The 15058-nt window shown below is 36.6% G+C and overlaps 2 protein-coding genes across 4 annotated transcripts; both read left to right on the plus strand.

Moving 5' to 3' along the window:
• Nucleotides 1-5593: 5593 nt before the first annotated feature.
• LOC118059700 (actin-related protein 5) lies at nt 5594-10785 on the plus strand. 3 transcript variants are annotated; one of them, XM_035072636.2, is made up of 12 exons: nt 5594-5880; nt 5996-6066; nt 6164-6288; nt 6502-6546; nt 7256-7358; nt 7489-7598; nt 8104-8213; nt 8303-8393; nt 8478-8909; nt 9147-9274; nt 9579-9918; nt 10043-10785. In XM_035072636.2, exons 1-12 carry the CDS (start codon nt 5780-5782, stop codon nt 10547-10549), a joined length of 2163 nt encoding a protein of 720 aa, XP_034928527.1. In that variant the 5' UTR covers nt 5594-5779; the 3' UTR covers nt 10550-10785. The 3 variants fall into 3 exon arrangements, with proteins under 3 accessions (XP_034928527.1, XP_073268176.1, XP_034928528.1); XM_073412075.1 differs by lacking the exon at nt 5594-5880 and having other exon boundaries at nt 7312-7358; XM_035072637.2 differs by lacking the exons at nt 5594-5880; nt 5996-6066 and having other exon boundaries at nt 6196-6288; nt 7251-7358.
• A 621-nt stretch (nt 10786-11406) lies between these two features.
• On the plus strand, nt 11407-15046 carry LOC118059701 (protein FIZZY-RELATED 3). Its single transcript, XM_035072638.2, has 10 exons — nt 11407-12201; nt 12370-12492; nt 12649-12753; nt 12841-13020; nt 13149-13211; nt 13812-14006; nt 14126-14227; nt 14333-14395; nt 14528-14596; nt 14697-15046. Exons 1-10 carry the CDS (start codon nt 11698-11700, stop codon nt 14748-14750), a joined length of 1458 nt encoding a protein of 485 aa, XP_034928529.1. The 5' UTR covers nt 11407-11697; the 3' UTR covers nt 14751-15046.
• Nucleotides 15047-15058: the final 12 nt, after the last annotated feature.

Here is a 15058-nt window from a genome sequence, read left to right on the forward strand (position 1 = left end):
TTTTCTTGAACTGAAACAGAAGATGATGTTCTAGAGTCGTATCATGGTACAACCTATCAATTTATTTATAAATGGGAGTACAGATTACAATTTGCGGTCCCTAGAAGAAGGAACTAGACCCAGGAACCACCTGAAGATGCATGGTATCCGATGCCGTCGTACAAGAAATACGAGCTCCGAACCAAAGAATCCGCTACACACTCGTACACTGGACACCATTGCAACAGGTACCCTTTAATCAATGAGGCTCGCCTCATGCAAGGTACAATAATTGAACCCAGCGACAGACAAATGTCACAACCTTTGAAATTTCTAAACCTCTCTAGTTATTCCTTCCATGGATCAAGGGCGCCAGCTTTGAGGGAAAAAAATAGCATCATTTCTGGATACTGGGAAACATCGCTGTAAGTTCACGGCTAATTAACATTTATGTAATTGAAACCAGTTACAGAAATTGTTACAATTGCTTCAGTGCTTGATTATCAGCAGTGTCAGACAGATATGTTCAAGAAATGCATTGATATATGGAGCTTAAAGACGGGTTTGGTATTCCTTGCTAGTCGATGAACCTCAAACAAACAAGTCCTGTGGAAATGATGAGCTCGGTGGAAAAACTAGATAGGTTCTCCTCGGATTCCTGTTTAAGAGTTTCTATTTACGTTGATGTAGTTATTGAGATGGTGGTTCTGCTACCTTCATTAATTTCTGATAGAATATTGGCAGTGAAGGGAGTATTCATGATAGTGGCAGTATAACGGTGGTGGTGAAGTAGGATGGAGCCATTGCGCTAGCGGTAATTAACTGCGACGGTGTAGATAGGTCAACAGCCAATCTTTCAGCAAACTTTTGATTCTGAAAAAATGTAAGCAGAACAAGGCCTTGTTTTGAAAATGTCGAATGTTATTATAGTGGCCAGCCTATTGATCCAAGCACAAGAGTACTACTGTAGTCAGGGCCCAATAATACCTGCCTGAGATAGGTAATGAGTTGGGGCATGGGGATAGCAGTTTAGCTCGGCCTCGAAGCCATTCAAGGGCCTATCCTTGATGGAGGTGAACTTCCACTTTCACCTAGACAAGAAGACCATAAGGATTGAGGAGCATCATCAATCCTCGAGTGACTTACAGCAGTGGCTTTGCTATTGAGAGCTACCATGTAAGAACACTTGACTTCACAGGGGAGAAAAAATAACCAGTTGAAGCATGACATTATCACACATATTCAACGGCAAAACATATATGATTTACACTTGAACCGATCAATCATTGCCAGGTGGTTAGGTCATTCACAAGGGACTCCATTTTAATGTGTTGTACAGTTGTTGCCTTGTCTATCGATGTATGTTTAAACCTTTTCCCAGTGCCCAGAGTCATCCACTCTCCAGGAGAGCAGGTTGGACTTAGACCTGAATTTCTTCTCAGCAGAAATGGGCACAAAGATGCTTGATATAATATTTACTCGTAAATGGAATTGGATTTCTGACTTGGTGCTACCCAATGTCCTGCCTAGCTGCTGCTCCGCAAATTGCTTCACGCAATATACAGGCTAGTGACTCAGAAGGGTTAAGCTTAACTGGTCTTTTGAACCCCAACCTTGCCAAATGACACGAAGAATTATGTTGCTGCGTGGGAGGGCCACGCCTCCCTCCAAATATTACTTAGCCCCCCTATTATATTCTACTTACTTCCCTTCCTACCTCTGTCAAAGGAGCAAAAACTTTCCTTCCTCTACCAACAACGTGATAATCTGGATTTATTGACACCGCATTCGAAAATTCATAAAAAAATCTGGCCCGAGCAGAAAAAATGCTACTGCTATATCTTTTGCTGATCCTTTATGGAGTAGTTCCTAATTGTGATGATTCCCGGTGGACAAGTAAACACATAAGACTTGTGATATGGAACTAGTCTAAATCCAATGCTAGTGGATATTCCCACCTTTTTATAACCTTAAAACCAGCTCAGACATGGATAGATAATCAATCGAAACATTCATTGATTTCCATCCCACAAAAAAAGAAAAAAAAAAAAAGAAATACAGTAACACATCCAGAAAAAAACAACATAGCGTGAGTGAAGAGGAACCATTATATATAGCAAGAGTGATAGACATCCATCGTATGAAAGTTTAAGAACCTGAGAAACAGAGTGCAAGAATAGAACATGTTTCTAATTACTAGCCTAGCTAGCTACAATCCTGCTTACAAACAAGTAGTTTTCCTTCTAGGGACTGGTAGTTTATCTTCAACTAGAAAAGATGATGTAATCCAAGGATCTCAACATACTACAAGTATACAAAACAAGTTACGTAATTAAAAAATAAAAGCCACCTTACTTCACAGTTGTTGCACACAGGTAGCTAGCTGGTCAAGCACAAGCTTCCCTTCTTGGTGCGATATTCAGTAAGATTGCTTCAAGATCGGGAGGCTGGAAATATCCTTCCTTTGGAGGGTTCCTTCTTTGCTTCGCATAACAGGGTTTCTTCTTGGGTGGTGGCGGGCACACCAGAGCCGCTGGTATCTGATATTCGCTGCGTCTTGGTGTCCTGCATCCTTCATCAACTTCCATGATTAGTTCAAACAAGATTGAATTCGTAATCGAAGTGAAACTTTGTTTTACTGAGCTGTTTGTGGTCTGAATCTGGAGTCTAGACTGGTTCCGCTACTGCAGTTTTGGGTAAGCATGCCTGCCTGTCCTTTTTTAAGAGGCTAAAACAGCGCGCCAGCTTGCTAAGGACGGTGTGCTGTTTTAAGTTTTAACCTTTTTATTTTTGTAGTTTAAAAATATTATTTTAATATATTTAAAAATCAATTACTAGCATATATATACCCATAGCTTGCACGAACCCAGGTCCTAAAAGACCCAACATTTTTTGCTTACATACCATGTCCCGATTGTTTTTTTCCTTGGAGCTAGATAGGTTACAATGATTCGAAAATCCACATGAAGGAAGGTAGTTGCTTTTTTAATTACAAGATCGACTCAACAATATTTATTAATTTGACTTTGATGTATATGGAAACAAATATAAATATTGTATTGCTTGTAATAATTTTTATATTGTTATGTTATCACAGTACCAGATTTTTTAGATTTTAAAACTAGAATTTCAATAATTTTATTTTTTTTTTCAAAGTTTTAATGTTGAGGTCTTATGATGCAAAATTTTTTTGCTTGCATTGGAAGCTTCGTGGAAATATGATTTGTTTATTTAAAATGATGATGCGCTCCTTCGTTTCTAGAATGTTCAACTTTGTTGGGCGCGGCGCGAGAAGGGTCAAGGAATTGATGGATTTAAATCTGGACCGCACCTTTGGTCTTTTTATATGTAGCAGGGACTGAGGTTATGGGCTTGGTAGGCCAGGCAGGTACCTGGGCCCATGAGGGGAGTTTATTATGGTGGGCATAAGGTAGGTGCGTGTACACTGAGCATTGGTATTTCACCGTGTCATTTTCGTAGAAAACGTCACCTGCATGGGCATACGCTCTGAAGGAATGTTGGTGTTATTAATTTTTAAAATGTATTTTATTTAAAAATATATTAAAATAATATATTTTTTTAATTTTTTTATATTACATGTCAAAATGATCTAAAATATATATAAAAAAATTAAAACAAAAAAATAAAAAATTAATTAATTTTTTAAAAAATATATTTTTAAAATGCAAAAATAATCAAGTAGTTGTTTTAAAAAATTGGTTTAAGAAAAACACTATTAGTTGTATCCTTAAAAAAATACGTATTTAATTAAAATTATTGTGGGGTAACCTTTTACATGCAAAAATAAATTAAAAGCATGTATTTATCAATAAAAAAACATATTGTTTAACTTTTACATGACAAATGTTTGAAATGCTATTATTTATGGAGCACGATATAAAAAGTAGAAGTTATTTGAGTACCAAAATAATTTTTTTAAGTGGTTGGAGAAAAAAAAAGCTATCAAAATACTAAATTATGCCTAAAAAAAGAGTGACATAAAAGTTGAATTCAAATGTTGTTGGAATCTTCAAGTTTTAGGCCGTGTCATAGTAGCTCTTGTTTTTTATCTAATCACAGGTAAATAATAATTGTTTGGTTACAAGATAACTTAAATTTTTTTATATCAAACACATATATAATTGTTTCAAACCTTGATTTTATAGAAGTTAAAATTAACATGTTTTTCATGGAGATTTGTTTTTTATTTATCTTACATGCAAAAAATCATTTCACAGTAGTTTTAACTAAATTCATATTTTTTAAAACCTAAAATTATTTTTAAAAAACCCATTTTAAAAACTTTTTTAAACTTCAACTACAAAAAATAAAAATAAAAAACACACTTTTAATTCTTGAGTTGTTACCTAATCATGGACCTGCTTTTTTTAACCCACTTCCAGAGAGCTGTGATCGCAAGCAATCAGGTGCTTATACTTGGGCTAGAATAGTAATTAAGTATCTTGTACTAAGCCCATTAAAATATACCTCATAATTTATTTTTGATTTGATTTTTATTAATAAATTAAAGATGGTACTTAATAAGTCAATTTGTGTTAACTTTGTATTTTCTTGTTCTATTTTTTTAATTATATTTTTTATTCAATATTAGATTTAAAATGGACGATTAAGAATTAAGCTTCATGAATTAATTTTTATTTGTTCCATGTGGAGTTATTTCAATTTCATAATTAGAGTTATAAATTTGATAGGTTAACTAGGGTTAAATCAAATTATTTGTTTATTTTATTTTTATGAGGTTATTTCAATCTCGTAATCCATATAACAAGTTCAACAAAATTACTCAAGTTGTTTTTTATATTATTTTTAATTTTATATTTTAATATTAGATTGATCCAAAATTAAACTTCATAATTTATTTTTATTTAATTTTTATGAGGTTATTTTACCAAAACCTAACACAATATATATATATATATATATATATATATATATATATATATATATATATATATATATATATATATTGACGAGTATGTGATCTAGTGGAGACCTAAAGAAACATTCAATTATCTCATTTCCTATAAATATAAAATCAAGAGAGCCGGGGGCGCGGGGGGGGAATCAGCTTGCGTGGCATTCCTTAAACTAGACGTAAAAACACTCCAAATCTGATTGAAGCCAACATGTCCAGAGCCTACGCGAGCAAGGAAATCAGTGCATCGATTACCAGGGTGGTTCATAGATATATCGGGTGATGCTTTGATATATAATTGAATTTAATCCAACTTCTAATATTATATAAAATATAAATCCGATCAATTCAATAAAAAAAAAAAGATCGAACGGATATATTAAACTGAGCTTAAATTGCTGTGAATATTACAAATATTTACATGATAAATAAATTAATCCTCTTATTATTGCAATTATATAAGATCCCTAAAATACATACCGAGGATAATGATATTATCTATTAAGTGGGTGTTAGATGTTTGAAATTTCTGAAGATTTTATTTTGAGATCAGTGTTTTCTGGATATATATATATGATTTTTTAACCGGTTCAGGTAATTTTTTCTCCTGACCAAATAGCCATGGCTCATCCATATTGTATCAATTTTATCATCCCCCCTCCTGAAAAACCACATCAGTCCTCGTCTTTTAGAGAGGAAACCGGTTCTGGTCAAAACCGTGTGGTTTGCCTTCCCAACCAAACCGGTTCATGTCTGCCTGCTACTTCTTTTTGCTACTTATCATGAACTAAACACAGAAACGGAAAGCATAGAAGAAGCTTCAAAACCCCCCAAAAAAACCACTTGCAGTGCGAGAATAAAAAAATGCCTTTTGTTTCCCAGATAAAAAGACAAACAGATTACAATCTCTACTCTTCAACTACTCCTATAGTAATCGACAATGGTGCCTCCAATTTTCGTATTGGGTAATTACAAAAAGAAAAAAAAACAAAAACCCTAGCTCTTATCACACCGAATACATTAATACTAGTTTTTTTTTTAGATTTCTGCTCTAATTTTGTGATTTTGTGGTTGAAACAGATGGGCGGGGGAGAACGATCCTCGAGTTATTTTCCGTAACATTGTTCAAAGACCACGCCACAAAACCACTGGTAAATTACGAATGAACCTCTTTTTTTTTTTTCTAGAAATATATATATTTTTAATTTGTTTTTGTTTTTGTTGTTGCTGGTGATGGTGGTGGTGTAGGTGAAACGGTTAGTATTGTTGGGGATCATGATACTACATTGTTGAAGTACTTCGATTGCAGTCGGTCGGGGCCTCGCTCCGCTTTCGATAGCAATGTTGTTTATCAGTTCGAGATTATGGAATATGTAAGCAGCTACTCAGTAGCACTATTTGGGTTGTCGAATTTTATTTACACTAAACAAATTGTTAAATAATATCTCATTGTTTTTTAACCTTTATGGCAAGCACCAGAGAGTTTATTAAAAATCTTACAGGGTAAAGACGTATGGTTTGCTAATTTATCCGCTTAAATATGTCAGGGGTGGGCTTTACTAATAATCCAATGTTTTGTTCTGTAGATTCTTGACTTTGGTTTCGATCGTCTGGGAGCAAATGGATCAGAGGTATAATCAGGAAGTTGTTTGATTAGAGGGATTAATTTTTTCAGGCTTCTACAATGAATTGCATATAGTTTGTGCATTACTCGGTCTGTTTTGAGAAGTATTCTGTTCTGCTCAGCTGCCTAAATTCAGGTTGGCAGCAGCTAGTCACATGTAGTCATCTGTGATTTCTTTGATTCTTATTGGTTGTCAGCACTTTGTTTCTCTCTCTCTTTCTAATCTTAATTATCCACAATGAAATGTGTGGCTTGCATGCTCGATCCTGGTTTGGGTGAGGGAATATGTCTGCCATTGGTATGGATAGTTTATTTTATATTGTGAATCACTTTTTTTTGAACTTCTTTTCTGGTTTTAAGGAGCTAGGGCAGGACTTGATTAGAGTCCCTCTCCCTCTTACTATGCAGAGGAGACCGCGGCACTAGTCTAAACACCCATTGGTCACTTTTTTAAGTCGACTTCAATGGAGTTGAGTGCGCCACACCATCCTGAGTCAATTGTGAGAGTTTGAGATGATATCTGACATGTATAATATAAACTTCACGGCAGAAGCATTTGAAATGACTTATTCAGATGTACTTGGTGTTACCACAGTGCATGCATGGCAATTAATGCTTTAGAGTTCTGAGCAATTTATATATGCCTTTTCTGTCAGATTAATCAATGCATTCTCAAGACTGTTTCTTAATTTTTTGTTCATTTGAGCTCAGAACAGATTGATCATCCTGTCCTGATCACAGAATGCATACTCAACCCTGTTCAATCTCGCAGTAAAATGGCGGAGCTGCTTTTTGAAACTTACGGAGTTCCATCTGTAGGTCGGATATAGACTTTTGACTGTCCGTCATTAGAAAACTTTCCAGCTCCTTAAAGGAAATGTTTTTAACTCTCATTCCATGTGCATGACTATTCTAATTAACCTGGATTATTTTTGTTCTTTCATCACAGCGTTTGGTGTTGATGCTGCATTCAGCTATAAGTATAATCAACAGAATGGGATTTGTGATAAAGATGGGCTTGCTATTTGTCCAGGATTTACAACAACTCACGTTATTCCGGTATTGCTTAGTTGGAATATATTTTATCATAATTTATTTGTATTTGCTATTTGAGTACATAAAACAGCTTTGCAAGGTTGCTGGTGCACTGCAGTTATAAATTGTTTAGTCTTAAGTTTTGGCTTGGGATTCTTTTTTAAGTGTCAATAATATGGAGGCTGGTAATGCATATCAAGATTGAATGGAACTGGAAGTAGAAATCTCTCTCTCTCTCTCACACACACACACACACAGACCTACAGTGTTTGTGTCATTGCATTAATATGAGCTGCATATGTTTCTGTTGAAAGATGTATATTTATTTCTAACTGCTGCTGTTTCAGTATTTCTTTACCATAAACAGTATCACTAAAGATGCTTTGTCAGACATCTTTCCATTCATTGTATCAATGTTCGTTTGAATCCCAAGTATTTCCAATGTTCTGGTCCCCATGATTCAATCTAACCCCCTATTTCTAATTGCTTTAAATTAATGGCATAACATGAGGTGTGTTTCTGTTCACAGTTTATTGATGGAGAGCCTGTTTATAAAGGGTGCTCCCGAACTAATATTGGTGGATACCATGTCACCGATTACTTGAAGCAGCTCCTTTCACTTAAATACCCTCATCACATGTGAGTAATGTCCATCTGGACTCTGCTTCAATCTAATCAGTGCAGTTTATAATCCTTTTATGCTATGTTTTCCTTTGTGCATGCAATAGGGCTCGGTTTACATGGGAGAAGGTTGAAGACCTGAAGATGGAGCATTGTTATATTGCCACAGACTATGCTTCAGAAGCTCGATTGTTTCAGGCAAACTCAATCTACATCATCTTTTGTTTCTTCCTGTTTTCTTTTTGAGATGGATAGCAGTTAACTTTTGTAGTTATGTGACAGAAAGGGACCAAGGAAGCTGAAGAAAAAACGAGGTGTTGGCAGCTCCCTTGGGTTCCACCACCAGTTGAGGAGCCTCCATCAGAAGAAGAGATTGCCAGAAAGGCAGCTATAAAGGAAAGACAAGGTCAACGGTTGCGAGAAATGGCTGAGGCCAAAAGGTCAACGAGGATAAATGAGCTAGAGAACCAGTTGCGTGGCTTGGAATTCCTTTTGCAGCAGCTGGAACAAGTGGAAGAGAGTGAAATTCCATATTTCCTGAAAGATACTGGCTATGTTTCCAGGCAAGAAATAGAAACTGCTCTTGCCAAAGCAACGCAGTCATTACGAAAAGTAAAGGGTGAGCCAAAGGGTGAACAGGCTGAAGTTGAAGAAAAGACTGATGAAAAGTATCCTCTTGTCAATATTCCTGATAACATGCTGACCCAAGATCAGGTATGCCTCTATACCAATTGGTTGATCATATGCTTTTCTGTTGTGAAGTTTCTATCTCTGTTGTTTGTAGAATAGAGGTAAAAAATGACTTCTCATATCATTGTTGCGTCTCATATTCTTGCAAAAGTAACCTCATGCTTTCAATCAGCTTGATATAAGTGATTACATTTGTCTTGATGGTTTAGTGATTGTTAGCTTTTCTCCATACATTCACTCTTTGATCGCCTTTCTTTACAGCTAAGAGAAAAGAGAAGACAGATGTTCCTTAAAACCACATCTGATGGCCGCCAACGAGCTAAACAGAAACGTGTTGAAGAGGACCTGGAACGAGAAAGGAAAAATCAGCTAGATGAACAAAAACGCTTGTATGTACCTAGCCTCTTGAATTGCTTCTTTAATTTAGTTCAGCTTAGCTTTTAAGGAGAAAGTATTTAGGTTTGGTTTTATTGTTAAGCAAACAAGAGAAGGGAAATGGGAAAACTGGATCTGGATTCAAACTTGATGCATGGTTTTTATGTGCAATTTGCTCACTTAACTGCATGACTAGCACTTTGAATTCCATAAAACCAATTTTTGTTTCACATTTTGTAGATTTTAGTGATACTAGCTGATTTGCTACCTGCCCATGTACCTTCTCTCGGTATTGATTATTTTGTTCTTTCTATGTAGAGAGAACCCAGAGCTTTATCTAGGAGAAATGCGTACTAAATACAAAGAACTTTGTGAGAAAGTTGAGCAGCGAAAACGACTCAAGACAAATGGGAACCACTCAAATGGAAATGGTATGTCTGGTGGTGTTGGTCGCGGTGAGAGATTGAATGCTGCCCAAAGAGAAAGGATGCGCCTCTTAACAACAGCAGCTTTTGACCGAGGGAAGGGTGAGGATAATTTTGGTGCCAAAGATGAAGATTGGCAACTTTACAAACTGATGAGCAAAGATAACGATGATGATGATGAGGGGCCAGATGAGGATGAAACAGAGCTTGCCCGTGTATCTTCCAGGCTTCAGGTAAGATTTATTTATTCTGGTATATGGACCAGCTGCTTCATTGTTCTTACTTCTCACGTCCTGTTCTTGATGATTCAACTCTTGTACGGGGAATTGCATAACTTATTGATTATTGACATGGCAGGAGATAGACCCAACATTTGTTCCCAAGCCAGAACCAGGGCCCTCACAATCAGCTGCTGACATGCCACGGTCTCGTCCTCTTACCAAGGAAGATTTCCAAATTCTGCTCGGGGTTGAAAGGTTCCGATGCCCTGAAATTCTGTTTCATCCCAACTTAGTTGGAATCGACCAGGCAGGCCTAGATGAGATGGCTGGGGTCTCAATGAGGAGGCTATCATCCAAGGACCAAGTCTTGGAGGAAAGACTGACCAATTCAATTCTTATGACTGGTGGAAGCTGCCTTTACCCTGGTCTGAGTGAGCGCTTAGAAGCTGGAATCCGAATGATTAGGCCATGTGGGTCACCCATAAATGTGGTCAGAGCACTCGATCCTGTTCTTGACGCTTGGCGTGGGGCTTCTCTTTATGCTGCTGCAGTTCAATTCCCACAACAGACATTTAGTAGAATGGATTACTTTGAGAAGGGTGAAGATTGGCTTCGCGGATACCAATTTCAATACACTTTATAATCATTTTCTCACACTCGCGTACTTGAATCTTCATATGAGATGGCTGCAAATAGATCCCCATTTGAACAAATTATTGGACCTTGGCAGTTCATTCCATCTTTTGTTTCTGCCACTGCTAAACAATGACAACGCTTTTGATTTTATTTTTTTAGCTAGTTCTATATTTGCTCTGCCATGAACTCAAGTCTTTAACTTTGATATTTCAGTTATCAACTCAAACCTTCATATTATCTCCAGTGGAATTGTTTGCCCAGATTGTCTTCTAGCTCGGCCTTTCAAGGGAAAACAGTTTTTGTTTTCTTTATACTTACCGTAGATGCGGGCTGGATTCTTTTACCAGTGATAGCAGTCAAGCTTCCATCCTAGATCGGTTCGATTAAAAATTCCAGAGAGGATCAGTGGTTTGGGCCTTGGAGGCTTTGTGGCATTGCAGTTTATATTTTGATCTTTAAACGCACCCAGCCTTCTCTCTTGATGTTAATTCTTCCCTTGAAAAAATTGATGACATTATTTACAAGAATAAGATTTTATACTGTTGCAAAGATATCACAAAATTAATGTAATTTTAATTTTACTCCAAAGATTTATCTCATTCTATATTAAATTGATTTCATACAAGGGAGAGGAATTTACTATAGCTTTTTACTAGCATTTTTGATATTGTAGGTTTTAAAAATGTCTTTTTTAAAAAAAGTATATTAAAAAAATATATATATATTTTTTAATATCAGCACAAACACTTAAAAAAATTATTTTTAAACAATTATTTTTAAAAAATACTTTTAAAATAAAAAACAAATAAATTTTTATTTCAAACAAGAGAGTACAAATACAGCTCTAATAAAAATGAGCTCGACTCTAACAATTGACCGTTGGAATCTTTCACCATACACATTAATAAATAAAAGAACTTCAAACCCCCAAAAAACCCTTTTCTTTACCAACTCCGCTCCTATCATCCCCTACCCAAATTCGACCGTTGCAAATCTTCTTCCACGCAAAAGAACCCTGAAACAAAAACCCTCCATTGAAAAGCCCTCTCTTTCCTTCCACAGGGAGAGGCCTTTTCAATAATCTTCACTGCTCATCAACAAAATCTAAAGAGAAAGAATACCATAGCTCAAGATTATCGAAAACATCAAGCAAATATGGATTCTACACCAAGAAGAAAGAGTGGCCTCAACCTCCCATCTGGGATGAATGAGACTTCCTTAAGACTAGAGACCTTTTCTTCTTCAAGTTCTTTTAGAGCAGTCACATGCGTATCATCACCAAGAGCAATATCAAGCTTATCTTCACCCTCAAAAACCTCTTCTTGTAGTGATAGATTCATACCTTGCAGATCATCTTCAAGGCTACAAACTTTTGGGCTCATAGAGAAAGGATCTCCTGTTAAAGAAGGAGGCAATGAGGCGTATGCAAGGTTGTTGAAATCTGAGCTTTTTGGGTCTGATTTTGGTTCCTTTTCTTCTCCTGCAGGTGGTCAAGGAGGGCTGGGTAGTCCCAGCAAGAATATGTTGAGGTTCAAGACTGATCATTCAGGCCCTAATTCGCCGTATTCTCCTTCAATCTTGGGACATGATAGTGGGATTTCTAGTGAGTCTTCTACTACTCCTAAGCCACCAAGAAAAGTCCCCAAGACACCCCATAAGGTAAGTACAGAGTTTTTTTTTTTTTTTCCAGTTTTTGATTGGTTTTTCAGAGAATCGTGGATAAAGAAGATTATTTTGAATCCCTTTTGTTTTAATTGCTTTCGATAAAAAAATATTGAAGATTCAGTCCAAGAAATGGTAAATCATTGAAGGTTAATTTTGCTGCAGGTTTTGGATGCCCCATCACTTCAAGATGACTTCTATTTGAATCTTGTGGATTGGTCCTCACAGAATGTACTCGCAGTTGGGTTGGGAACTTGTGTCTATTTATGGACTGCATCAAATAGTAAAGTAAGTTTGACATTTCAAGGTTCTTAGCATGTTGACAACCCCAATAATTTACTTAATCCAATGGAAGATTGTCTATTAAGTAATCTTTAGATGCGATTTGCTATTTAAAATGGAGGCGACCATGTGTTTCAACCTTTTTTGTTATCTTGTTCTCAGGTGACCAGGCTGTGTGATTTAGGGCCTAATGACAGTGTATGCTCCGTGCAATGGACCCGGGAAGGCTCATACATATCAATTGGCACACATCTTGGTCAAGTTCAGGTAGCTCTAGCTGTCTAATTAGTCCCAAATCTTGCATTATTACGCAATTCATTTCGATTGATGATCTATTGTCAATGCTTTTTATAGGTGTGGGATGGAACACAGTGCAAGAGGGTCCGAACCATGGGCGGGCATCAAACAAGAACAAGTGTCTTGGCTTGGAACTCTAGGACACTAGCATCAGGAAGCAGGGACCGCAACATACTTCAGCATGATCTTCGAGTTTCTAGTGATCATGTTAGCAAACTTGTTGGTCACAAATCTGAGGTAGAGTCGACTTGCATAAATGGTTCAGCTCAACAATTCCTGACTTCACACCCCCAAATTATATGGACTAAAATTACTTGCACAAATGGGAGTAAGAAGCCCTTCTAAATTCTTGTCACTTTATCCAGGTATGCGGCTTAAAATGGTCTCATGATGACAGAGAACTTGCATCAGGTGGAAATGATAACCAGGTAAAAGATAGCTTCATTTTTCTTGCTCACAATCTAAATTTGTTTTCATTTCCTCATTAACTAACAAATATTCTAGTGGTCAGGGCTGTCAGCGTATCAGATTTGTTTAATAAATAGATTCGGATAGAAATTTTATGAATTCAAATCAAGTTTTCCAATTGTTAATCCGGATCTAGATCCTATCGGATTCGGATATCTGTCTCATTTAAAATCATGCTTTGATGTAAAATGAGTTTCAAGTACAGTACATTGATAAAGTATGTTATGATCCTATACAGCATGTTATTTCTTTTTTAAAAAATCAAAATATCTCACTAAATGATTCTAATAAAAATTTATATTAAAGTTCAAACCTTATTTAAATTAGGCAAGAAGTACAACAAAGCTAAATGAGAAAATAATAAAAATCCTAATGTTTTTCCAAAAAAATCGAAATAGATAAAAATTCAGATTGTATCAAGACATAAGAAATTAGAAACATAAGCATAATAATGAATCGGATTCAGGTCATTGACGACAGCCCTACCAGTGGTTAGTCCCTTTTTGTTTGAGTGTGTATTAATGTGCATCTCATCAAATCAATGTCCTGTTGGTGATCAGCTCTTGGTATGGAACCAGCACTCGCAGCTACCAGTTTTGACATTGACAGAACACACAGCTGCTGTCAAGGCCATTGCTTGGTCACCCCACCAGAGTGGTCTCCTTGCATCTGGAGGTGGAACTGCTGATCGATGTATTCGCTTTTGGAACACCACCAATGGTCATCAGTTAAACCATGTTGACACAGGGAGCCAGGTTTAGTTATTCTCTTCACTCTGTTTCATTTTCACTAGATTATGGAACCAACTTTCGTAGAACAAATTTGCAGTTTCCTAAAGCCCTCTTCTTACTGATTTTTTACTGGCTGACTGCAGGTCTGCAATCTAGCCTGGAGCAAGAATGTTAATGAACTGGTCAGCACTCATGGGTACTCCCAGAATCAAATCATGGTGTGGAAATATCCATCGTTATCCAAGGTATTAGCTAGAGCTATTAGTTAATTCTTTGTAGTTAATGGGCGCTCTAGTTCAAGATTTGCAAGATTCATCCTGTTAACAATCCGTTTTCGGTTTGTGGTATAGGTTGCAACTCTAGTTGGTCACAGTATGCGAGTCCTCTATCTTGCCATGTCTCCTGATGGTCAGGTACTGCAATATCTCCTCCATTTCTAAACATTACTTTTCAATTTTGTTTCTTTATTCATGAGTACACTAGCAATTACAATTTTTGAAATATCGAATAAATTTGTAATGTCTAAAACTCTGTTCATCATGTAGACAATAGTAACTGGAGCAGGGGATGAGACGTTGCGGTTTTGGAATGTCTTTCCATCTATGAAAACGCAGGTAAGCAAGAGTGGTAGCAGAATCCATTTTACAGGTTGTTGTAACCTGCCTGCCTGCATCTGTATTAAGCATTTCTCCTTTACCCCTTTTGTGGTTGCAGACACCAGTGAAAGATACAGGACTTTGGTCATTAGGAAGAACCCAGATTCGGTGACAGCACCACGCAAATCTTAAGCTAAATTATATTATATTGTAAATGCATATACTCAAATTCCAGAGGATGCCACTACGACGTGCAGGAAGGAGTTTAACCTCTTCCTTTTCTGCCCGAGTTTGTTGATTGGTTTGCTAAATTATACTGCTGAGTTCGAACAGGATTTGTATAGTGTATTTGTTTTTTTTCCCCTCCCACACACCTAAATAGATTACAGTGTTGTGACGTCATTCTGAAAAAGAAAAGATCGTATAAAGCAATTCTTACAAGTCTCAATTTTATGGTTTTTTTCTTCCTGTTGTCTCTCA

Source organism: Populus alba, chromosome 10 (genome assembly GCF_005239225.2).
Source record: "Populus alba chromosome 10, ASM523922v2, whole genome shotgun sequence".
In the NCBI taxonomy this organism is placed as follows: Eukaryota; Viridiplantae; Streptophyta; class Magnoliopsida; order Malpighiales; family Salicaceae; genus Populus; species Populus alba.

What these genes read in the sequence shown, in the direction of transcription:
- LOC118059700 (XM_035072636.2), top strand. Translation starts at nt 5,780, where the DNA reads ATGCCTTTTGTTTCCCAGATAAAAAGACAAACAGATTACAATCTCTAC. An exon ending in CAACAACTCACGTTATTCCG is followed by an intron (nt 7,599 to 8,103) that starts GTATTGCTTAGT and finishes TTCTGTTCACAG; the next exon opens with TTTATTGATGGAGAGCCTGT. An exon ending in CTAGATGAACAAAAACGCTT is followed by an intron (nt 9,275 to 9,578) that starts GTATGTACCTAG and finishes CTTTCTATGTAG; the next exon opens with AGAGAACCCAGAGCTTTATC.
- LOC118059701 (XM_035072638.2), top strand. Translation starts at nt 11,698, where the DNA reads ATGGATTCTACACCAAGAAGAAAGAGTGGCCTCAACCTCCCATCTGGG. An exon ending in TCCCCAAGACACCCCATAAG is followed by an intron (nt 12,202 to 12,369) that starts GTAAGTACAGAG and finishes ATTTTGCTGCAG; the next exon opens with GTTTTGGATGCCCCATCACT. An exon ending in TTCCATCTATGAAAACGCAG is followed by an intron (nt 14,597 to 14,696) that starts GTAAGCAAGAGT and finishes TTGTGGTTGCAG; the next exon opens with ACACCAGTGAAAGATACAGG.